At 40.6% G+C, this 25,613-nt stretch overlaps 1 protein-coding gene across 1 annotated transcript in view; it reads left to right on the top strand.

Moving 5' to 3' along the window:
• Positions 1 to 22,510: 22,510 nt before the first annotated feature.
• Positions 22,511 to 25,613, top strand: part of DCBLD2 (discoidin, CUB and LCCL domain containing 2) — a 176,933-nt gene continuing 173,830 nt past the window's right edge. The window contains exon 1 of the mRNA XM_010567668.1: positions 22,511 to 22,529. Coding sequence (XP_010565970.1) covers positions 22,511 to 22,529 — 19 coding nt within the window. The remainder of the gene's footprint in view (positions 22,530 to 25,613) is intronic.

Below are 25,613 nucleotides of genomic sequence, written 5' to 3'. Positions count from 1 at the left end.
TTTTTTGTGGCTCTCACTGAGTTCCAAAACTTTGAAGAATAGGTTTTAAAGTTATGATCACTTGCCTAGATTTTTCAGTACCTTATTATTTGCAAGTAGTGTCAAGGACACAGGAAATACTGTGCTTTAGCAGCGCCTCTGTACTTATTCTACCTGGGCATGGTTAGCAAATTGCAAAAGGGAAGGAATAAATATAGCTTTTCTAAAATATATTCCCCATCTTTCATGTGTTTTGAGGTTGGTCTTCCTTCTGTAATATTTAGCTTTGATCTTTAGAGTGCAGAGAAATGCTTTTGTGCAATTTAAAGGTTACAGGTTCTTTAAAACTCTGGCATGTTTTCACAAACACTTTAGGAAAGCTGTGAGTTTTGGTGCTGTTGCTGATGTACTCAGTTAGGAGGCTTAGAAGAACAAGAACAAGTCTTAGGATGAAGTCTCAAGTTCTGTTTCCCACTTGGTTATCATCTGGCCATACAAATATTTCTGTAACACAAATAAATAGGCATTCCTTTGAGCTAGTTATTACAACCATTTCACAGGTGGGAGAACTCAAGTTCAGGAAAGGATATGGGTTCACAGGGATATGGGTGAGGAAGGAATCGGCATCTGAAACAGGATGTGGCTCCACCATAAGCAAAGTTGTAACCCCCAGATGTCAGCTGTTTCTTTACCTCCAGGCAAATTACTTCATCAGTCTCTGCTTTCTTACCTGAAAATGGAAAGAAAAAAAGAAGTGATCAAAAGGTAATAACACTCAATTGTTTAATATAAAATTCTTCCTTTGCTTATTAGCCCTTTTAGTTGTTGACTATATGAAGATGCCTAAGGAAGACACCGTGGTAAATTGTAAGTTAATGCATTATATAATGCAAAGTTCAAGTGCAAGAAGTTTCAGTACAGTCCATGTATTTTTCATATGTGGCTCTGTCCTCAAGTTTCAAAGAAATACACATGCAAGCCAAATTTGAAGAAATTTTTTTTGGAACTTTCACACTGAGAAACTTATTCAACCTTTCCAGCAGCTTAGAAAGCCGTGCTTTTGAAAGCTTTTATGTAGGTTCCACTTGTATTGACATTATTAAAGTTGTTAATCATTGCTTTTCCTTCTGGTCTGAATTAGAACACTGCCCTCTCAGACCCCGCAGATTACTGACTGCTGAGGTAGAAGATGACTCTCTTGAACTCTCTCGACTCTCTTATTTTCCTTCTGCTGTCTCTTCAGTGTCTCAAAAAATCTTTTTAGTATACTGTCTCTGCAGGTCCACCTAGTTTGTCTATGGCCTGCAAAAGATGAAGCAGGAACACTGTAGTGAGAAACTTGTTTCTGGTCTGTCAGGCTGCTTCTCATGAATTTAGCTACTTATTGAATATGTATATGCCAGTTTAGTAGCTCCATGAAAGATTTGGTATTGTACGTATCCTAGGAGATCTGTCATAGCCTGTCCCTGCTTCATTTTGGTTGTGCTGCATGTGTAATTTCGTAAATAAACATTTATTCACAGAATATAAATTTGGCTGAATCATTCTGCATATGTGAATCATTTATTCCTGAACAGAGTAATGTTCCGTATTCAGTAACTTAAATATTATATAACCACTTCAAAACTTGTCCATTTGAAGGAAAAAAGAAAACACAATTTTCTTCTGGCCTCTTTCCTTCATTTCCGTAGAAACCTTTTCAATTGTGATTCCGCTTTGAAACACAAAAACATTAGCTCCATTTTATTCAACAGAGCTTTAGCTTGTGTTTATCAAAGGCATAGTGAAAAAAAATAACCTTTTAGTGCCTTTTGCTTCTGTTGTCGTTTAGAGCTAACACTGCTCTGAAAGAAGGACTCAAGTTATGTTGTGTCACATACAGCATCAAAGCTGTTTACTAAGTTTTTAGCATTTACAATACAGGAGCAAACCCACTGCTAGAGATTAGCAAGTATCACCGACTCACACTAGGAGTATCGGTTTGTGTGCACAGTCTCTCTGGTACTGTCACCAATATGTGAGAAAGTAAATACTTCACATAATTTGCATAGTATGGGCTGTGTTTGCACGCTCTGTAGATGATTATGTTTAATTGTGAGTCACTGAATGCTGTAAGCAGAGAGCTTCATGGAGGGTCCATTTTGCAAAACTAGCTGCAGTGACTAACTGCTGTTTGCAGGTGTACATGTTTGTAATTATATATTTGCACATAGGTTTTATGTTAGGACAATAACAATCAGACAAAAAGCTACAGTCCTAGATTTTGGAGGGCCTTGTCTGATATAAGACAGGAAAAGTTGGTAGTTCAGTAGCACAAGCATGATTCACTCATGCAAGCAACAGTGACCTCTGAAGTTGGTTTATAGGGTAACAGGTGGAGGGATTTAAGTATCTGAGTGTTTAAATAGACATTTCCCCATTATTTCTTCTTACTTCTTGAAAATAATTCTTTGACCATGTAACAAAAGGCTTGCTGATGAACGATCAGCTTTCCTGTGCTTCCTACCTAGCTTGCCAACAGTTTTCTCTTGCAGAGTATGAAAAGCTCAGTAAGTTCAAGGAGATGGGACATAGCTGTCCCCTTCTGGATCTCTGTGAGTATCCCCCTAGGCATGTACAAGGCCTCATGCCTTCATCTTTTTTGGAGTTCTCCCGAAGAACAGCAGCCTGTCAATCAGTTGGACTTACCCAGCAGGCTCTCACGTGTTTCTGGTAACTGTTGTTCTTCTCTTGGACTAACAAATTTATGACTGAGTGGGAATAAAGAGGCCAGTCTGTTTAAGCTAAACTGCTATTTAATTCTAACAGCAGGGACAAAGCAAAACATGAGAGAAAAAGGGTATTAAAACTACACCAGGTCTGTACATAGTTCACCTTTCCAAGGGCCTGACTTTCCACTTCCCATCTCTTTTACTTTCTCTCAAGCGTACTTCTTGAAAAATTCTTGAATCCCTGGATTCCTGTTCTCCCTGCAAGCACTGCTTATCTCTTGGGAAAAAAATTCCAGTTTTTCTATTACATGTTCTGTTACAAAAAAAAAAAGGAAGAAGAAAAAAGGCTCTTGCATTATGTCTCGGGTGTATGGCGAAGAGTGTTAATCCAGCTCCACCTTCATTTTCCAGCCTGACTGTCCTACTGTTATGTTAGTTCAGTATCTGTATACAGTAAACAACACAGTAAGTTAGTACATAGGATTCAGAATTATCATGGGCAGCTCTGAATCTATTACAGGGGAGAGGCTTGTTCTTGGCTTTGAGTCAAAAGAAGTAAATGAAGAAAGCAAAATGAGGTATTACTGCCATTCACTCTCAAAAATAAATCGAAGTGGGAAAGGTGTAAATACTTATGTAGAAACAGTTTGCAATTGCTTAGTCTGTGATCTGCCTCCCTGGTATCTTTCAGGCTGAGCGTGGGATTTAAAGTATCTTGGTGATTAAAGATCAAGCCTGTTTGAGATTTAAAGGGATTTTGTGCATTTAAATCCTCTCTGGACACTTTGGGCTATCCTGTCATGCTAATTTTTGCAGTCCCTAATGGTAGAAAACTGGAACGTAACAGCTTCTGTGAGCTAAACTGTATGTCTGCTATGGTACTGCCGGGCTTAGAAAAGCACAGTAGGCCAGATGCATGTCTAATGTGGCTAGGCTCAATCATCCTGAAAATAGGATGTGGTTTGATCCAAAGTGAGAGATATTAGCTTAATTTTCCATCTGCAAAAGAGTTCCACTGTTCTGTTTACATTACTTCTCCGGGCCTTCCTCAGCCTGAACACTTGGTACAGTTTTTTGGAAAGGGGTAATTCACCCTCTCCCGTCACAGGATATTTCTCTGCAAACTCTTGGGTCTCCGGGAGCCCGCCCTGTTCCCTCTGATTTTACCTTTGCAGACCTTGGCACTCTGCTAACTATTCTTCCTGGCCAAAAAGTTCTGTATGTGGCTCCCAGCAGGGCCATTCAACACTGCTGTTGAGTCAGGCAAAGGGCTGAACACAAAACATGTGCTGCTCTTGCTCCTTGTTACACAAGCTATTTTTCCTGCCTCCTCACTGCTCAGCAGAGCTTGAAGTGCAGCTCCTATTTAATGAAAACATCTGGCAAAAAAATAAATTGTCTGTTATCAGCTTAGGACTTTAAGATGCTCTTGAAGCCATTCAGCTGTCCCAGAGTCCAGTTTATTTGATCCTCAGCTGCTTCAGTAATATACCTTGTATATCTGGAGCTTGATCCAGTTTTGCGTGATCAGCCTTAGGAGGCAAGAGTAGGTAAGGTATTGGAAAATGTTTTTTGTTCTTCCACTAAGCAATTACCTATTATATTGGGATTTTCCAAAAATGGTGTAGTCTCTATTCCTGAAACAGTATGACATAATATTAAAATGTGTACTATGTATACTGTTGTGCAAAATGGTTCTGAGAGCACTATCCTGCTTTTGAAAATGTGGTCTGCTACCCAGCAGAAACTTGATGCTTTTCAAAGGCAAACATTTGAAAGAATACCTTTATGTCATTGTAGCAAGGTGGTTTATATATGTCTTAAAAGATAGGAAGAAACTCATCAAAGGCAAAAGAAATCTCCAAGGCCTTCACAGTCTGAGAGGGCAGAGGTGTGTGACTGGTGGTATTCAGGATGCCAAAGAACTGGGGGCCTTCTGCAGGTGAGGCTGAGCACAGTAATAAACCTTGAGCCCTCCACAGTAATCTGGAAGCAGTCTCAGGAAGGGAGCACACCACCTGCTCAGCCCAGTGAAGGGACAAAGCTGCCACATGCAGCTCTGTGTAAGGAAGGGAGAACAAAGTTGCAGTGAAGCTCGGGGAAAGGTCCAAAAGACAAAGTGAAGGTGCTGAGGCTAGAGGGGGCCATGTAGAGTGGGTACTGAGGGGTGATTGTAGCAGAGACAAAAATACCATGAGATTTTGAACCAAGTGTATGAATGGCATTGATAGGAATGCTGCAGAGAAGGGGAGAGGGCTCTCTGCAAGATGCACAGCCATGAAGTTGAGAGCACCTGACTTTTACTGCTGGCAGTGTGACCACGGCAGAATCTTCTCCTTCTGTCTGAATTATTCAACTATAATCTGGGAGCTTGTGCCATAGGGAGTGTTCATATTATTTTGGTATTTGCTAGGTAAGATGTAAGAAAGAAATACTTAGTGAAACCATATCTTCAACAAAAGCCTCAGTGAATTTGAGAACTGTGCTGGCAGACACATAGGTACTATCCTGTCATTGACGATATGTTTTTTGATGCAAAAGCAATTGGTTGTACTTACTCTATAGTGTTCTTTATCAACCTCAGTTATTTTAAAGATACTACATACATTCACAGCTCAGATGCTGTTAAATCATTTCTGAACTTTGCAGCATTCTTGCTCAAAGCTCATAGGTACAAGGAAAATCCTTAATATTTTCCATTGTGTCAGGTGGGGCAGATGCTCTTTAAAAATCAAAGCTTTCACTATACCATTTCTCCTGCCAACATCTCTGAATGCTGAATGAGCTAAATTTCATATTTAGGAGCCAAAATAAATATTTCTACCACTTACTGCTCAGTGTTAGTCTGATTCCACTCTAAGCTACAGTAAAGATGTTCCTGGAAAAAGAAATTGTTGGCTGATGGTCGTCTTTCAGAAGGTATTAGAAAGCTGGATATATTCTGACCATCAGGGATACAGATTTTAAGTGAAAATAGATCAAGAAGGTTTCTATAGTGTCTGTATGTAGATGCCAACATGCTGGGGAGTATTTATTTCCGCTAATATGAGATGTCTTGCCATATAGACAATTAGTCTAGCTCCTTATATAGGCTTTTCCTGTGGTCAGCAGAAGATCTACAGTTCCAGAAGGCAATTATTCTACTTACCTTTGACATCTATGCTGGGATCTGGTGAATTTCCCTGAGGTGTCTGTCTCCCTTCATTGACTACAGAGGAAGCCTATACAATCAGCCAAGTCTAGACACCTAAGTGATTTAAGTGACTACAGTTATCTATGATAAATCCACCTGGTACTGTAAGTATATGTACATATGCAGCACAGAAAACTTGGAGAGCAGAGGAAGTGGCATGTTTGAAATAATGTTGGGGTAGCAAGAGGTGCCAGCCCAAAGGGGGCAAAACAGTAGAGAATTGATAAGACTCTGTTTTAATTTATGTAAAATGGACACTTCCAAAGAAGGCTCAGGGCTGAGATTTAAAGATGAAGGAAGAACAGTAACATTGGCCTAAGAAACCCACAAGTAGTTAGAAAGTAAGACAAAGACAGCAGTTTGAAGAAATGGCTAACATCCCACAGTGATTGCAGCATGCCAAACAGAGAGTGAGGTACTCGTTTGTTTGTGTACAGAAAATGCTCTTCTCAGTGGCTGATTGGAGGGGTATCTGGTGTGTCTGTCCTTCAGATATAATCATCACCTCAGGGACAGCAACCTACAGTAACTCATTTATAGTCATCACCCATTTATAAATACAGGATCCAGGAGTTTGCTAAACAGTGGAGATTTCAGTTGGAGCTCAGAAGAGCAACCCAGGGTGTGAATTCATTCTCACTTAGTGGCAGAGGGGAGGCAAATGTGGATTCACACATAGTGAGAAGTTCTGAAACTGCAGAAAATTCCTTCACCTTAGTCTTCAGGTTTTGGGGGGACAGCCCCTGTGGTGATCTTCCCCCTCTCTCCTCCCCCTCCCTCCCAGTTTATCCAGACAAGTAGTGCTCCTTACAGGCTGTTCAAATGCCAAGTTTCATGTTTCGTTGTTTAGCCATCCTTGAATAGTTGTCCTGGAAAAAATTTCTAACAATGGGCAAAATGTTCAGTACGTTTCTTTCTCACACACATAACTCAGAAGTGTCTCAGTAGATTTTTTGTTTTGGGGTGGTTTTTTTTTTTTTTTCAAATGTTCTCCAAAAAATTTCCTTTGGTCAAATACCAAGCATGGAAAACTTTGGCCAAAAAGACTAATATTTTGCGAAGCTAAGGGATTATCGTGGAAATTACTTGATAGCCTCTGCAAAGGTAGGTGTTAATGATGTCAGCTATAACATGTCAGTATCACAGGTGTGGTTGGTAGCACTGTGTGTCTGCCCCCACTCTTCCCATAATAAGACCTTGCTTTTCCTTGCTTTGTAACTTTTTCAAACTTACACAGTTTGGGCTGACAATTTCCATGTCAGGTGTCTGCCCAAGGCTGATTATTTTGGAAAACTCAGTTCAGCCATTTCCAAAAATAAGACTAGAGGAAAATATGTTGGTTCTGACCATGTCTAAAAAGCTGTGGCAAACTTTTCCTTGAAAAGCTCTAGAACTCCAGTGCCTTAAGGCACAGATGTAGCAGTTTCTGGGGTGATGAGGCTGAAAGCAGAGAGGAAAAGCTTCATGTCAGTAATATAACTTCTGTTGTTCCACTCAATGCTGAGCACATATGGTCAAGTTATAAGCCTCTAAGGATACTTTGCATGGGCTCTGAAGAGACCTACTTGAATATAACAGTTTAATATTCCCCAAATCTATCTTTGTACAGGCCATTTTGCACCTTGGGGTTTGGCAGGACTTTCTCTGCAACTGCAGACGTGTGCTATGTCTGATCTAGGTAAGGGCAAAGAAAACAGAGTTGAACCTGTATGGGGACAAGAGAAAAAGATTCAAAGAGGGGAAGAAAAGTAGGGCAGAGAGAAGAGAACTGGTGGAGCTCATGACTCAGACAAAGGCCGAAACGGGGAAGTGGACAGAGACCCAATATCTAATGGTTGTGTGAAATACCAAGGGAGAAATTAACACTGGTGGAGAAGGAGACTGGCACAGAGAACTGCTGGGAATGAGGAGGCAGATCTAGTAGCAGATATGTTCTTTGAGATATGAACTGGGATTGCTGGGAAAAAGAGACTGAATAAGGCTAATGGAGATGAAGGGGAAAAGAGACAGTAAAAGTCGGGCCCATGATAGGAGATGGGAGTAGATGAGGAACTGAACAAGGAGAAAAATGTGAATGATACTCAGACTCAGATATAGAGCTGGGACGAAGGAATTTTCTGTGACTAGTCAAGGAGACAGGAGTAAGGGAAGAAGATCTAAAGGAACAAAACTGTGAGTTCCTGAACCAGAAGATTGGTGCTAGGTTTGGAGTCCTGAATGGTTTCAGGGAATGGACTAGTGAAGGAAGAGGAACTCTGCAGACCTGGCCCTAGACATAAGCAAAATACTTAGGAGAGCAAAGTCCATTTACTTGCTGCTTAGTTTGCCTATGCCAAAGCCCTGAAAGGTTGACAGACTTCTGAGGATGATGAAAGAGGTGATGGGATATGCAAGGCAGCATGTGCTTCTCCTAAATCTCTAATCTCCCAGTTTCTGCAGGAGCAGAATGTCCTACTCTTCAGGACTCACTTTGGCAATTTGTCATGGGTCACACCTTTTCTTCCCAGGCCAGCCCTGAACAAGCACCAGCATTATCCCTAGGGTGGCAACAGGCAGATTTTGTCAGGGCCTGTCATGGTTTAACCCCAGCCAGCAACTAAGCACCATGCAGCTGCTCATTCACTCCTCTCCCCCACAGGAGGATGGGGGAGAAAATCGGTAAAAGAAGTAGAACTTGTGGGTTGAGATAACAACGGTTTAATAGAACAGAAAAGAAGCAGCTAACAATGAGAATGATAACACTAATAAAATGACAGCAGTAATAATAAAAGGATTAGAATGTACAAATGATGCACAGTGCAATTGCTCACCACCCGCCGATCGGTCCCCCCAGTTTATGTTAATAGATGTGACGTCACATGGTATGGAATACCCCTTTGGCCACTTTGGGTCAGCTGCCCTGACTGTGTCCTGTGCCAGCTTCTTGTGCCTCTCCAGCTTTCTCGCTTGCTGGGCATGAGAAGCTGAAAAATTCTTGACTTTAGCCTAAACATTACTTAGCAACAACTGAAAACATCAGTGTTATCAACATTCTTCTCATACTGAACTCAAAAACATAGCACTGTACCAGCTACTAGGAAGACAATTAACTCTATCCCAACTGAAACCAGGACAGGGGTCTAAGCATGTCTTCCTCTTTTCTGTGGGTTTGGCTGCCTGGGCTCAGGATCTGTGAACACTGCACTTTGCTAGTGCAGTGTGCACAGCTGGCCTTGAAGCAAAGAGAAGCCTTGATAAGGTCTTGCCTGCTTTCCTGAGGAACTGCTTTTAAGCTGAGGGTTTTGCCCTTGGTTCTTGTCTGAGCTGTGTTGCAGCTGTGCCCATTCCTGACCACATCTCTTGCCCATTCACACCTGCAGACTTGACATCCTGGCTTGACCTCAGCCCTGCCTCATCACTATGGACTTGTCTGGCAGTCTGGGCTCTTGACAGAACCTGGCTACCATCACCAGACCTGTTCTGCTCCTGTTTGGATGCTGTAGGACTGCACCCTTTCTTAGTGAGGGCACTATGCCTGCTCGCCTTTCTATCACTCCAGCTCCTGGCTGCCCTTCCTTTATGAAGCAGTACCACTCTTGTTACTCCCTGACAGTTTTGAGAAATCTTCAGATGCCTCTGGACATCATGGAGGATGTTAGAGGAAATAGGACTTAAGTAAACACATTCAGGGAAGACAGGCAGAGGCTGTGCCTAGACATAGGCTCTTTTGAGAGCCTGAGGTGTGGTACTAATACTGAAGTCTCAATATTTCTCTACTGTCAGCTACTACTTGTGAAATGCACCAACTTTTCTGATTTTTTTTTTTTTTTACCATTAAATGGAAATCCTAGCAGAAATTCAAATACTTCTTTTCCTGTGGAGAATTAGTGTTTATAACACTCTACAGATGTATACTAATGTAAGTTGTTATTTTATTGTCGCATGTTAGTTATGCACAGTAGGAAAGTTGTTGTTCAGGTATCTATAGAACAAGACCTCTGAACGAGAAATACAAAAAACTCACCAGCTTAAATAGGGTAGGAAAGTGAACCTGTAAGTAAAGCCTTAATATGGTTTGTACCAATCCAGCAGCTAAAGCTCACACATGAGTTTGGAGCCCAGTATGCTAAGTGCTGTGTGTTCTTGCCAACGGAAATGCAATCTCAGTAAATAAAACAAAAGATAGGAGGGAAAAAGATGACTGGGAGGTGCAAAGACATGTGAAATCATCAACATCAAACCAGCTGAAAAACCAAATTATAATCCAGGTTTTCTGGCTTCCATATGGATCACACTGACAACAGTCGAAGACATGAAAAATGTCATCATCTGAAATATCCACCATTTCCAGGTGGTCTTTGACTTTTACATTGTTAGTTAGTTATTTTTTGATGGGACAGACTGGGAGTCTGTCTTGAGAGGAATCGGAAGGGAAGGGGCTGGGGGATGTCTTTACAAATGAGATCAGGGTGCAGAACTGTAAAATTACATGCTTTTCATTGCTGGGTAAGCCCTTTGGCTTGATTTGACACTTCATTACTATAGTTTTACACCACTGTAGTTGTGGCAGTAGCACTAGCGAAGAACTGGAATTAAGCCTTGGCAGATCAGGAAGGTGTGTTCTGAACGTGGCTAAAATTTCATAAAAATTGATCACGTTGACACTCGCTTTACCGTCAAAGCAGGTTTTTCAAGTCCTGATCAAGAATGTAAATGTCACTACTGTATGTCAGCATTCATAAACTTGATTTTGGTAGAAACACAATACAGTGTTTACATCCAGTAAATACGAGTGGAGTGCCCAAGGCATTAGTGTCTGGAGTGAATCCTAATATTGTACATTCGTATTGTAGTGCATGAAAGTCATTTGTTTCTGGCAGTATGTTAGGTGATTATTTTATGCAGTAACCCAGGTTTGACATAAAAAGATAAAATCTTATTAATAAATCCAGAGCTCAGTTTGTGTCAACAAGTGCATAGCTGATTTAAAAGAAGAACCACACCTCTGTTATATGCTATTGTCTTGATCAACCAGCTTTGATGTTCGGATGGCCAGTGCTTTTCTGAGTACTGGCAAAATGACTGCTTAGGCGAGTAGGGTGTATTTGACAGTGTGCCTGTAACTAAAAGAAATTAAACTAGTGGAGTACAGCACTTTATACCAGGTGGTGACTTGTAATGTAGGAAGAAGAAAATATGAACTTGTGTGGTGTGACATACACAGTTTATAAGTACAGATGTGGAACATTTTATCTAATGAGAACATCAGGAAAAAATTGCACAGCTAATCCCAAATGAGTGCCAGTGACACCTTTTTTCAAACTTACTGTTATGTATTTATTGTATGTATACTAGCAAAACTACTTCAGGAATGTGTTTAAAAAATTGTATTTGCAATTTTTAAAAAATTTATGAATAAATAGAATAGCAGTGACATTAAAATTCAGAATTAGATTGGAGCTGGTACTTAACCAGATTTTGAAGTATGTGGATTTGAACCACTCAATTTAGAGGCAAAAAAAGCCAAACATGAAGCCCTTACCCCCTGGGAAAATTCAAATCTAATTACATAGTGTCTGGCTGAGGCCCAGGCCTATAATACAGTATTTGCCTGCAAGCATGTACACATAGGAGAGAAGGGTGAAAGGGAGACCCTGTTTTGTTACACCAGAGATATCTGGGGTAATTCAAGTGGAGTAGGAAGAACCACGTATTTACAGTTGCATGACTAAGTGAACAATATGGTCCATGGTCTCCAGAGTGTTAAAAAAAAAATGAGGGCAGTGTCTTGAAAGTTCTCCCTCCTTTTATACTATTGAAATTATATAACATTTAATAATCCCTTCTTTATTTTCAGACTTATTTGTTAGGTCCAGGAATTATTATTTCTTCTTGGCAACAGCAAATCCATCATTCTCTAATTTCCCCACCTTGGAAATTGCATTTTTTATTTTATAGTTGGCGTCATCCTCAAAAGAAAACAAACAAGCTGCTAGTCAGTGAAAGAAAGGAAAAGAAACATTAAAGAAAGGAAAGGAAAAAAAATCTTCAAATCATGTTTAGCCCCATCTGGCCCTAGAAAAACATGGAAATGGGTGATTGAGTACAGTTTCCAGGATGGGCTGCCTTTCAAGGGAAACAAAATCTGGATATTTCTATGTCTAGACCACAGAAGAAAAAATGCTTTGGTGCTAATTAACCCATCAAAAGCTTACAAAGCCTGAGTGGTGCTCGGCAACATATGTAGGGAAGTTAGCAGATTTAAGCTGCCAAAGGAAGTGTGGGAGGGTGCAGCCTGGGAGTCGGGAGATCTGGGTCCTACTGCTTACCCTACCCTTGGCTTGCTCTTTGATTTTAGGTGCGTCAATAGCTCAGCTTATCTCTGCCTCATTTTTCCTCGCTGTAAAATGGGGTTGTGACATTACTCTCCCTCCAAGAGCTCTCTGATATCAAGAGAGGAAAAATGCTGTGAAGCAAGTACTAGGTCTTGCTCTCTTACATGGTTCATAATTTATCTGGCCATTGTCTAAGTAGAAACCAGTCTGTAAAGTTGTCAGCTGTAGTCAGCTGTTAAACAGTCACTGAGTAAGCACTCCTTTAGGACCAGCTATATCGCTAAAAGGGTATATGTATCTGAAAATAGTATATTCCATGGTTCTCTTACACGTGCACATGCTCAGAGGGGAAAAAATTATGTTTGTTTCTATGGGAGGTTTAGAGTGATGTACTGATATTAGCCCCTCAGAAACATTAATTATGGTTTAGGATGATTTTTTAAATGACTAAAGCATGTATACCATGAGCATGCCCTTAAAATATAGTTTCAATATGGATGGAAATGGAAAAGTAGAAACAATATTTCACCCAGGCAGGTGCTGCCTTTGATTCTTCCCATGCTTCTCAGCCCATCCCTGCAACCACCTGCCATTCTGGTCCTGCTGGTTGTGAATAGAGTGGAAATCATTCCTATACAACTGCTTTTTGAGTTAAACAAGTATGCACTAGAAGACAGTAAAATCCACATTAGCTGCATCACAGAGAAATAAAATCAAAATCCAGGCCTGCCTGGGTCTGGGAAATAAACTGATTGTCTAGTGTCTTGAGTTTTACATCCTGCTCCTTTGTCAGCTCCCTCTAATGGCAACCCTCCCACTCCTCTGTTACCCCAGCTGCCAACTCAGGCCTAGCTGTGCTAATTTCACTGTCTGCATTGCCCCTTTTCCCGCTCAGAAACACATGTTCCTCATCTGTTTACGTGCCATCTTTTGCCTGGATTGGGCTGAGCTTTCACAAACTGGGGATTTCAGACACTGCTAGGGAGGGAAGAGAAGTTGGTGAAGGCTTCTTTGGTGATGGCTAAGGGGAGCTCTGTGTTAGAGCTTCAAAACTTAGATGACTCTTCAGTAACACAACAAGGTAATTAATGCATACTCAGGGAAGAGACTTGGGAGGGAAGGGTCAGCATCTCAGTACCAGGCAGAGAGCAGCTGCGTAGGATCAGAACATTCCTGTCCCTCTGGACGGACTGTTGTCCCTATGGGACAGCACCGCGGTGGCAGTGTTACCTACTTGTAAGAGTTGGCAGGGAGAGGAGTAAGGGATGGGGAAATATGGGTTAGAGTAGGTGGAAGCAAGAGCCAGAATATGTGCAGTCTTTTTCAGACCTCATGCAGATCTCTACTTTCTGGGATTTGGCATTTCTTCCATGTTTCTAGACATTTCACACTAATAAATTAGTTCAGTGTGTTCCTTAGCATCTACCTAGCTGATGTTTGGGTTATCACCCACTGATTGGTAGCTTGAGAAGTGCTGAAACAAAACTTTACAGTCCCAGCAGGTTGAGATGCCAGTTCAGTGAGAATGCTGTCTTAGACATTTAAATAAGTATTAGTACCTTGAGGTTCTAGATTTGCCTGGTAGGATCTCCTACCATGCTTCTCTCCACTTTTTTGCTCTATATTGCCTCTCTTTCTCTTTCTCCAGCTTCCTGAAGTGTATTTTTGTCCTTCATCCTGCATCATTTAAATGTGTATTTTCATTCTCATTCTGGATCTCCTCTCTCCTCCTGTGCACCTGCATCCACTCCTACCCATCTTTGTCACTGAATCACAGAGTTGTACCAGGTAGCTGAGGTTGAACCTCTCTGGAGGTCTCTAGCCCAGTCTGCATGTTCAAAGCAGGGTCAGCTAGAAGAGGCTGCTTGGGGCCATTTCCAGTTGGGTTTTGAATATACCCAAGGATGGAGACTCCGCAACCTCTCTGGGCACCTTTTCCAATGTCTGACCACCCTCAGAGTAAAAAAAGATTTTTCTTACATTTAAATGTAACACTCTGTATTTCAGTTTGTGCCCATTGCCTCTTGTTCTGTCAGTGCATACCTCTGAGAAAAGTCTGACTCCATCTTTTTTACTCCCTCCCTCAGGTATTTATACATATTGATAAGATCCCTCCTTTCCTTTGGTAAGATCCTCCTCTTCCTTTTTTATTCCCTCAGTTGGTTATCATATCAAATGTTAGACAGTGAGAGGGTCACTGCAGTGAAAAAGCCCTGAGTACTGGCTGACTATGAGATAAGACTGCCTGGAGTCATAAGAATGCCTGTGCTTGGGAGACAAGTGCCCCAAGGCAGAGGGGTATTGTCAGGGGAGGAAATAGGCTGAGCATGGGCAGGAGCTCTCTCCTGGACTTCTCTGACAGTGGTGACAGGGAGTTGAACTCAGTATTCAGCTCAGTATTGGCTTGAAGCTGGAGAAAGGGAAGCAGTGCCAGAAGAAAGTCTTGTCTGGAGAAAAGGAGCTCTAGACAGAAAGCCAAATAGCTTAGAGGGGAATAGGGTCAGGCATCTTCTTACTTCTCAACTGAGGGAAGAATGGGACATGGGTTGTTGTTTACATACAGTAGGTACTGCACCTATCTGGATGGTAGCAGAAATTTGAAGTTCATTTGGGGACACAGGGAGAATAGTATCCAGATCCTAGAAAATACTTCTATGCTGACAAAAACCTAGAGGGAGCTTTGATAACAACTTTGGTAAAAAGTGGCATTACAGGGTGCAGAACACATTGGTGCAACAAGAGTGTCAAACACCAAGCTGCCAAGTTCAGGTTTAGCTTTGCATCTATTGCTATAGCATATTTCAGCATTTCATTTTCTCTCTTCAAGCTAGTCTCCAGTCTTAAGATATGAGAGTTATTTGCCCTTTCCAAAGACTTTGTAAGTTCATAGAAGTGAAACCTTTAAATCATATTCTACTAATACTCATGCCAGGAGTGTGAACGAAGTGTGAACTCCAGAGGAGACAGTAATAAGGGAAGTCAAGTCAGCTGACCTTTTAAATCTGGTAAGCAGATTTTTAAAAAACATGCTAAGATTTGATAATATGAAGAAAACTGGTTTGAATTTGGAGCTTTGTTATAATTTATTTTAACTCCTGAGTCAAATACGGCATGCCAGCATGTTAAACTAAACCTACATAAAGCCAGACTGTCAAATTAATGATGATTTATAACCTGTGAGATTATAAAATTACAGTTTAAGAAAACAAACTTTTGAACAGTCCAGCTGTGAGTTCAGCTTTGGTCACTCAGGAAACTAACTTTTGTCCTTATCATTCGAAAAGCATTTTCTTGTCTAAATGGGAAACATTTCTCTTAGATTAAGATTCAAGTGTATAACTTCATAGTTGAAAATGGAAATATTTTGTTATTCTTATAACAATAGAAATAGGTGGTCTTTCCACTCTTCTCCAAATATAGTGTGTAGGCATTTGTAGTACATATAATTCCCAATGTAATTCCCTCAAAAAGTTAGGTCTTCTGTCAAATGAAAATACTAATTTCAGCCCAGATTTCCTCCACTGACAATTGTGCTAACAACTGATTTTTTGTTCAATAGCTGAATATTTAAAAAGTCAGATCTAAATTGAGTTTTCTATTCCTGCCCAGTGTGAATAAATGATGGGGGTTTTGTAGATCAAATTAGCATTTGGGCATTTAAAAAGAACAGATAAGTGGAGATGAATGACTAGACTCAAGGAATGTGGACAAAAACAATGAGGAGGCTTTGGGGCTCTGAGATAAAAAAGGAGTATTTTCTCTTTGGCTTTTTCTTTGCTTTTCGTACAGCTGTTGCAGAATGCAGCATTCTGCTAATGCTCAAATGAAATGCTCTGTGTGCAGGAAAATACTTATTTTTCCCAGTTTTTCCTCTGAAGTAAAGAAAGCAAGCAAACCAAAAAATTGGTTCACTCTAATATTTAAAAAAAATTCCTGTCAAATGAAAAGCAATTATTTGCTTATTCCTACTGACTAGCTTTTATAATTTGAGTGGAAGTAAGAAGATCTACCAAGCAACAGCAGTCAGTAGTAATTTCCCAGCTATGTACAGAGAGCTAATACTTGATTTTGGGTTGATTTGAAGAAGCCCATCATTCCCATAAAATGCCCCATGTCCTACTAACTTACTATTTCTTTTTTTCTCTGAAAAAAAAGTTACACTATGGTATATAATTATGTGGCATCATTCCTATTAATGCTTTATATCATGATTATAGAATGTGGTGATATATTTTATAAGAATATGTTTCTTCTTCTTTCCAAATACTTTAATATTAAGAAGTCATAGTGAAATTAAGCAGGCTATGTTAAAAAAAAAGTGAAGTTATTTCATATGTTGTTGAAAAATACCATATTTGGCTTGCGTAGGGTCGTTCTGTTAACTAAGTAAAAAGGTGAGCAATTTCTTTCACATAGCAACTCTGCTTATAAATCTGTTTTAGGGACATGTTTGTGTAGGTTTATAATTTCCTGAAGGATGAAAGCACAGCAAAGAAGAATTTGGAAAAGACAGATTAGAGTATTAAAATAGTTTGGTAAGTGGAATTCTAATTTGGTGATTCCTACTAATTCCATTGGAATGAAACTTCATTAGAAGTAGGAAGATTGTGTGCAAAAAATATTTTTAATATCTGTTTAAACAAAATACAAAATTTTACACAGAAGTCATGATATTAGTGTTCCACCACTATTTGTACAAACCAAGAAATTTAGGGGGGAAACTGCTGAACAACATCATGAATTGTGAACATACATGCGTATCAAAATTCTCACCAGAAGTATTCAGATCCCACTTTCACATGTTTGTTTGGAAGGGTTATCTCTTCAAGCAGTAAGGTGAAACCATGTGACTTGGGCAACCATCACAGTAAGAAGAATGAAAATGTAAAGCAGTAGTTACTTCAAATACACTGTGACCAGGTTACAGGTCAGCATTGGTTTGCCTAACCTATTTCATGACATTGAAGGTCTCTACAACCTGTGAACAGACAAAAAGTGCTAACTTAGTTGAATTTGTAGTCCACTGTGAATAGTTAATACATCTGAATGAAGACCAATGTTTGGCCTCATCTGTGCAGGCTGATAAAATCATGCTGGAAACCATTGCTGCTTATTCACAGTTTATGAACTTAGGTCCTTTGTGTAGTTCTGATTTTCCTCTCTCGCACACCTCTCTAATGAGGTGTCACAGTTATTTTGTGAACTACTGAAACTAAGTAGCCAATTTCTTAGCATTCCAGGACTACTAGTATTTATACTTCTCCCATGTTTTCCTGAGTGCTAATGTCTATTTTTTAGTTTTACTTGCAGCCCATCATCATACTTTATGAGAGTCATTTAAGTCACATTAACATCACTAATGGGGACCCCATTTTACTATGAAATAGTCTGTCATTAACTTTTTGAGTATCAAAATGCTGCAAGGAGTGTGGTTTGTGTTTTTCACTTTTGTGGTTTATAATGTTATTAATTTTCTTTGTGGTGTCTGGCAGAGGTTTAGAGGTTGATAGGACATAGTCCTGTTGAAACAACTTCATGCCTTCAGTAGTGTGGTCCAGCCGTTTTGCATCTCACCATATGATGTCCAGCTGTTTCTTTCCCTTACCCTGCCATTCACATACCCTATCATTTTTCCCTTTGTGATGTAATGGAGTGACATTTGTATGAGCAAAAAATTCTTTACGTAGCCATGGCTATGTAAAATCACCATGTTGTAGTTCATGGGTAGCAGCCCTGCTGTAAAATGCTTTAGAAACATGCAAATATTACAGTGGGATTTCACTACACAAATTACTGCACTGTTCAGGATCTTTGCCTTTCTGCATTAATAGCAGTCTCTGCCATTTCTTCTGGCTTTCTGGGGGTTAAGGAGAGAAAGGCAGCATGCAGAGGGACTCAAAGGACTAAAGTCAAAATGACTTTTCCAGTCCTGATTCACTTGGAGTCTGTGAGGATGCTCGGCTGATGTTGCCATCTCAGTTCCTAAGGCACTCCCAGTGCACTGTTGTGGAATCAGCTGTATAAAGATAGTTATCTAGTTCTAAAGGAAATTTTAAGCATCTGAATTTAGGTTTTTATTATAATATAAAAAAGTCTATAGAGAAATAAACACTGCAGAGCAAATTCCCAGATGGTTATTTATCACTCAGCATGCTGAGTTATACATCAGTTTGCATGGGCATTTCTGCCTTCGAAACATTTGTTTTGGAAACTCTTGCCCCATTGTGAAGCACAGAAAAGCACATATTCCTGTTCCTCATTATTACATATCCTTTGGCATTGCTATTGATATTGCTTGAGTGCCACAGTGTGGCTGGTGCCCTTCTGTCATGAGGGAAAATAGTTCTGGGTTCAGATGCTGTATCACATGTTTTCTCAGTGGTCAAACTATTCTTTCTCTCTCACTCTCTCTTTTGTATCTGTTGTTTGAGCTGTCTTTGTACCCTCTCAGTAACACCAGTGTTCTCTACAAAAACAAGAGTGAGGTCCCGGGCTGCTTGAAGCAACTAGTTTTGCTTAGATGTCAAAGAATGCATGAAAGAGGATTTTTCCCCATAGGGAGAAGTCCTGGTAAAGTGCAATTATTTTTGTTCCTGTTATGACTGTAGGGTAAGATTCTTTCTGAGTCTCCTGTGGGACTGGGATAGTGCAATGGAAAAAGCAAAGAATTGTGGTAAGATTTTTTTAAAAATGTCTTGCTCTGTTAATGTTGAGGAGGCCAAAATAGGTATGTGGTCATCCTGAGGTTTGTGCTTGATTTATCAAGGCTTCTGAAGAAAAGAAGCTGAGGTCTGATACCTGCACAGCATCTCACAGAGACTGTGAATTTTGACAAAGACAAGTGTAACATTTTGCTACTCTTGTGACATAGTACTGCATCTCTGGTCGCCTGTGACCTGCCATATCTGTTATATCCCTGCAGACGTTTTGGTAAGCTTAGTTATTAGAGATGGCAAGTTGCCTGTCCGTGAAGCTGACCTGAAACAGAAGGGTGTGGGTTTTCTTGAATTCTTTGTGGGGCACTACTGAGCTCTTGTCTGTAAAATCTACGGTCCCTGACTCTAGGTCTGCTAGGGCTCCCATGGAGTATTGTACCAAAAGGGACTCCAGACACAAAATGTCTGTCACAATTGAAATTTTCTTAAAATCTTGAAGACCTTTTTTGTTTGTTTGTTTGTTTGTTTTAATTTGGGGTTTGTTTAGTTCTGGGCTTTATTAGAACTCCAGATAGGGTTTGTAGCTCTTATTTCCAAAATCCAAACTACGCCCTACAGTGATTATTTTGCAAGATAAAAGCCATATAAAATAATAATTATAATAAAATAAAATTATAATTAAAATAATAAAGCCCAAGTACTTTTAATTCTCTTGACTAATGACAATATATAAAAAAAGCACATTCATCTTTATGTAACTATACTTAAATGTGGCAGATGTGCAGGGAGTGATAATGGTATCTTGTCTGTCTGACTAAACAGTTCACTTCATTTGGACATGGAATAAATGAAAACAGTTTTGGCCCAAGATGAAAATGGGTAGAGTACAGACTGATCTGTTGCCTCTTCTGCAACAGGATGTTACTAATAAAAACCAACAGTGAGAATTACTCAACATTGCAAATTCACAAATATTGGTTGGATAACATTAGTTCCCATTAAAATGTGCTCCTGACATCATAACACATTCATTGGAATTCATTGGTAAATAAAACACTTACATGTGATTAAACAAGCCTCCAGGAATGTCAGTCTACCTTTCATCATATTTTAGATTTTCCATAATGATATTTTGGCAAGTAAACTTGATTTTTGTCTCCATAATTAATGCACTTTGAGATGATTAAAGGCATACCAAAATCTCTGATGGGAGCAGCCAAACTTCCCCTGTCTAACTGGCCAGCTCCATAACAGACGGAGGAGAAGTCCCACATCCAGGGTCTCTGTGTTCTGGTGGAGGCTCACAGCACAGGTCTTAACTGTCATGGCTTACGCTCAGTTCCGGAGTTTACTTTGGTGGTCATTTTGATTATAACCAATATTGAGCCTATATGACTGGTTTTATTCCCCTTTTCAGCAAAGTTTGCCAATCATAGCAAAGTAAATGTCTGACTATTCAGAAAGGCCTGTAAGTCTTCCTAGAGGTTGTAGGTGTATCATGGACACACCTGCAAGGAGTGCTGCATTCAGTCTCATCAGGAATGTCTTCTGTTGCAGCAGGACAAGGGAGAGGAATTGCAGAAAAGGGCTGTTAACTTGAGAGGCCAACAGCAGGGAGGTTCTGGTGGACAGACCAGCACCTGACATTAAGCACGCAGAACTAGGTGAACAAAAGCAACCAAGCAGTGCACTAAGAGAAAAGGATGCAGAGACACTTAATAAATGTGTAATTCGAAAAACAGCTCAGCACACATTCTAGGCTGACATTCAGGCCAGCTTGTTGTATTCAAACCTTTTCCTCTCTCTTCATCCATGTCTTTGTAGGGTTGCATTCAGCAACGACCACTACAAACAAATGGTTAAAGTAATAAAATATCTCGGACTAAGCTCATCCTGTAAAGGAACTGCTGATGCTTGGTCTCTGAGAGTGTAGAGAGAACAGAAAATTGGTGGGATGATGGGTTGGAGGAAGACACAGGATGCCTGTTGAGTATATTGCTTCCTATTCAAGTTCTCAGCTGGATGTCATATCAGGAATGTACTTTTTCATTTGGCCAGGAGAGTCAGTCCTTTTTTCTTCTGCAAGTGGTTGTTGGCATGTGAACCTGAAATCGAAAGAAATAAAATGGGAGAAGCCAAGTACTTCATGTAAGATTCAAAAAATAGTGTTAAAGACACGTACAGCATTATACAGTTACGATACTTTTGCAGTATTCTTATAATACAATAGAGAAAAATAACTGGCCCACCCAGTTACCAACTCTGTATCTGTTGTTGAGATTTGGTGGAAGAAGTGCAGTTATCCATCAGCAACCCGATTTTGCTTCCATTGAAGTATATGGAGTTTTGCCAATGGCTTTAGTAGGTGGAAGAACAGGATCTGGGACGCTGTAGATGAGGAAAAGCCAGGACTTGAAAAGTTTTCTCAGCATGTTATTGGATAAGTGTCACTGCCTAAAGGGCAGTGGGTGGCCCAGAGAGGAGGAGTTTCAGAGAAAAGAGATAGAAAGTGGATTCAAATAATTTGGGGGAAAAGGGCTTGTATAAGAGGAAAGACTAGGCTTTAGAGGGACATGGTATGTCTGATCTTTCTATTGACTAGTGACTGGAAGGGCCCACCGTGTCAGAAAAAACTTCAGTAACGAAGTCTAGGTTTGAGTTTTTAAGTGTGGTGTTTCACAAATTGTTGGTATCAGAGAGATGCACCAAACTAATGAAAATGGATTTGGATGGCCAATTGATGTTCATAGCTGTCAGCCCAAAGGAGCCAGACCTGAAGTGAGGGTGTAGGAAGATAGGTGCCTTCAAGACAGGAAAAGCACTTTTGGTCTTATATCTTTGTTTTAGGAAGACTAACTTTCAATCCTTGTAGACTTAAGTCAGGTGACATTGTCTCCTTGGTCTCTTATTAAATCCTTCCAAGAGGACTGCGCATCAGTACTCTGTGTAGCCTTATCTTCTGTCTCAGTATTGACTAATCACTCTATCAGTTTCCTTGTTGTCATTCCCAGGACCACGTGCAAGAGCTGTTGCAAGCATTTGGGAAGTTGGCATCTCATCATCCTCTCTGCTCAGTGGAAAGTGATGCTGTAGTTATCCTGAGGAAGGGGCACAGTCAGGGAAGGGGGCGTGTAAGAACAGTTCACACATAAACTAGGAACAAAATGAAATAATGAGCTTGACTATTCAACCATCTTCATTGATTTCCATTGGGTGGCCTGCTGAGAACATCAAGAATGGTGGCATATCTATTTAGGATATGGTTTTTTCCACTTGCAAATGGGAATTGCTGAAAAGGATATGTAGCTCAGGAATTTATCAAGGCCACATTAAATTTTTCTTGTCTGTGATCCATAAAGACATCAGGAAGATGCCTGCTGGATACACAGACTAACTATAGTTTCACTAGTCTCCATATAGTAGTCAAGGCACTATAGACGAAGACAGGGAGACCAGAACAAGTGTGGTCTTTGCAGCACTGCTGTCACCATCAAAAAAACCCCACTAAATTCACTTTAGATCCTTAGGAGAAATCATGAATAGACTGTATTCATGCAGTTTGTATATCTTAACTGCTGTTGTCTTCTTACCTTCATAAAAACAGGCAATTGACTACAAGTACAGGCATCAACATACTTGAATCTACCCAATGCCGTCATGACGGGCATGGCTATAGGTGTGTAGGACAACACATGCACAGAGATACTGACTCCTGGAGTACCAGCATTAGGCATGTGGAAAGAGACCTTGTCGTAGTTTAATCCCAGCCAGCAGCTAAGAACCACGCAGCCGCTCACTCACTTCCCCCCGTCCCCTGCAGTGGGATGGGGGAGGGAATCGAAAAAAAAAAGTAAAACTCATGGGTTGAGATAAGAACAATTTAATAGAATAGAAAAGAAGAAACTAATAATGATAATGGTAACACTAATAAAATGACAATAGTAATAATAAAAGCATTGGAATATGCAAGTGATGCACAATGCAATTGCTCACCACCCACCGACCGACGCCCCGTTAGTCCCCAAGCGGCGATCCCCCCACTCCCACTCCTCCCAGTTTATTTACTGGGCATGACATCACATGGAATGCAATACCCCGTTGGCCACTTTGGGTCAGCTGTCCTGGCTGTGTCCCTTCCCAACTTCTTGTGCCCCTCAAGCCTTCTTGCTGGCTGGGCATGAGAAGCTGAAAAATCCTTGACTTTAGAATAAACATTAGTTAGCAACATTCTTCTCATACCAAACTCAAAAACATAGCACTGTACCAGCTACTAGGAAGACAATTAACTCTATCCCAGCTGAAACCAGGACAGACCTGAAGGTGCTGAGTATAACAGCGGCAGCCTTTGAGAAAGCAGAAAGACAGAGGCACTTGTATAGTGTAGGAGCATTATATTGGCAGCCAGGAAAACTGACAGATTTGAAGTCCAGCTCTGCCATTCTCTTCTCTGAATGCTTGGACACACTATCCTACCCTTACATCTCATTTTGTAGAAAACATAAAAATACCTGTTGTTTCTGCAGCCTTTGTATTTCTGGTTTGGGAATCCTGAGAAAAGTGGATACAAGTTAATATGCTTCGGTTTGAGGTGGGTCTGAAACCACGGTTTTAACAGTCAATCCCCTTAAAAAACAAAACAAAACAAAACCAAACCCAACACCTCATCCACACTGGGCTATTGGCTTCAAACATCTTCAGACATGCAGTGAATTAGAGTGCAGAGGCCAGTATAGAATCATAGAATCATAGAATCATTTAGGTTGGAAAAGACCTTCAAGATCATTGAGTCCAACCATCATCCATGCCCACTAAACCATGTTATAGAGTACCCTGTCTACGCGCTTTTTTAATACCTCCAGGGATGGTGACTCAACCACTTCCCTGGGCAGCCTATTCCAATGTCTGACAACCCTTTTGGTGAAGAAATTTTTCCTAATATCCAACCTAAACCTCCCTTGCCACAACTTGAGGCCATTTCCTCTCATCCTATCTCCAGCCACCTGACAGAAGAGACCAGCACCCACCTCACTACAACCCCCTTTCAGGTAGTTGTAGAGAGCGATAAGGTCTCCCCTCAGCTTCCTCTTCTCTAAACTGAACGGCCCCAGCTCCCTCAGCCGCTCCTCATAAGACTTGTGCTCCAGGCCCCTCACCAACTTGGTTGCCCTTCTCTGGACACGCTCCAGCACCTCAATGTCTTTCTTGTAGTGAAGGGCCCAAAACTGAACACAGTACTCGAGGTGCGGCCTCACCAGTGCCGAGTACAGGGGAGCAACCACCTCCCTGTTCCTGCTGGCCACACTATTTCTGATACAGGCTAGGATGCGATTGGCGCGATTGGCCTTCTTGGCCACCTGGGCACGGCTGGCTGTCAACCAGCACCCCCAGGTCTTTCTCTGCTGGGCAGCTTTCCAGCCACTCTTCCCCAAGCCTGTAGTGCTGCATGAGGTTGCTGTGACCCAAGTGCAGGACCTGGCACTTGGCCTTCTTGAACTTCATACGATTGGCCTCAGCCCACCGATCCAGCCTGTCCAGATCTCTCTGTAGAGCTTTCCTACCCTCAAGCAGATCAACCCTGCCTCCCAGCTTGGTGTCGTCTGCAAACTTACTGAGGGTGCACTCAAGTATCATAGCTTGCATCCTTTATGGTTTCAACCAGGGTTCAGATGGCAAGACCAAGATCTGAAACCTAAGCACTCTGCTTTTCTGATGTTTTCCCTTATTTCTTTCCATATGTTTGATTGATTTCACATTATGTATGTCCACTGGCAAGGATTCAAGAGAAGATAATCAAAAGACAGAACAGGCACTGGTGCTGCATTATCCTTCCCAGATTAAACTACTTGAAAAAGCAATATATATTACCACTTGCAACAGGAGAGATCACAGCACTGGATACAAACTTTATACTCTTTACAGAAATACTATATAAGGCCACAAATCTATGTGCTAACAGCAGAAACTCCTAATTCACCTTTTATATCCGTTTTCAGCATTCACAGAGAGGGATACAGTGGAGATTTATGTACCAGATGAGCTAGATTAAGTGACAGTCTAATATCTCTGAATGACCTCATGCCTTTCATTAAACCGGTGGATCATTGAAGACCTCTCTGTATATCATCCCATTATATTTATCTGCCAAGAAGCTTGGCTAATATATTTGTCAGCTTTATAATGGAAAATCAGTTTGTGTATGGTAAAGAACTTGCATTTTCTTCTTAACAAATTTTTAATATTTACAATGAAAAGGTATGCATCTCATCTACAACCTAGGGATCAACCACTATTGGGTAGATGAGCATAAGAAAAAAATTGGAAGGAAGGGGGACTTCTGTTCCACCGCTATCTCCTTTTGGGATCCTTCCAGTAAACACATACTTAAGCACTTCTATAAACCTACCGTCTCAGAAGAAATATCAACACCAATTGCATTTCAGTCTCTTTTACAACCTGATAATTGTATGTGCTTTTTTAGGGACTTATGAAGCTCTATTTCAAATTGTAGTCACTGTTTTATATTGCTTAATGGGTTTTCCAACTTGCCCTGGTTAAATCTGATATTAGCACTGTGTGTGAACTGCAAATGGGGATATACAGATTTCATACTGTGTATGCAGCTTGTTAAAGAGCACTGGCTTGCAATACTTATTGCAGTGTTGGAAAAGTCCTATCTTACACCAAAGAATATGGGAAATGCTTTTGCTATGAAGTCTCTTAGCTGTCTAGGTTTAGATGCACAATGAGGCCACACAGTTAA

The sequence above is a fragment of the Haliaeetus leucocephalus genome, unplaced genomic scaffold, assembly GCF_000737465.1.
Source record: "Haliaeetus leucocephalus isolate CR32 unplaced genomic scaffold, Haliaeetus_leucocephalus-4.0 Scaffold228, whole genome shotgun sequence".
Taxonomy (NCBI): Eukaryota; Metazoa; Chordata; class Aves; order Accipitriformes; family Accipitridae; genus Haliaeetus; species Haliaeetus leucocephalus.
The sequence above is the reverse complement of the archived record's forward strand: the minus strand, read 5'-3'. Positions and strand labels throughout refer to the sequence as shown.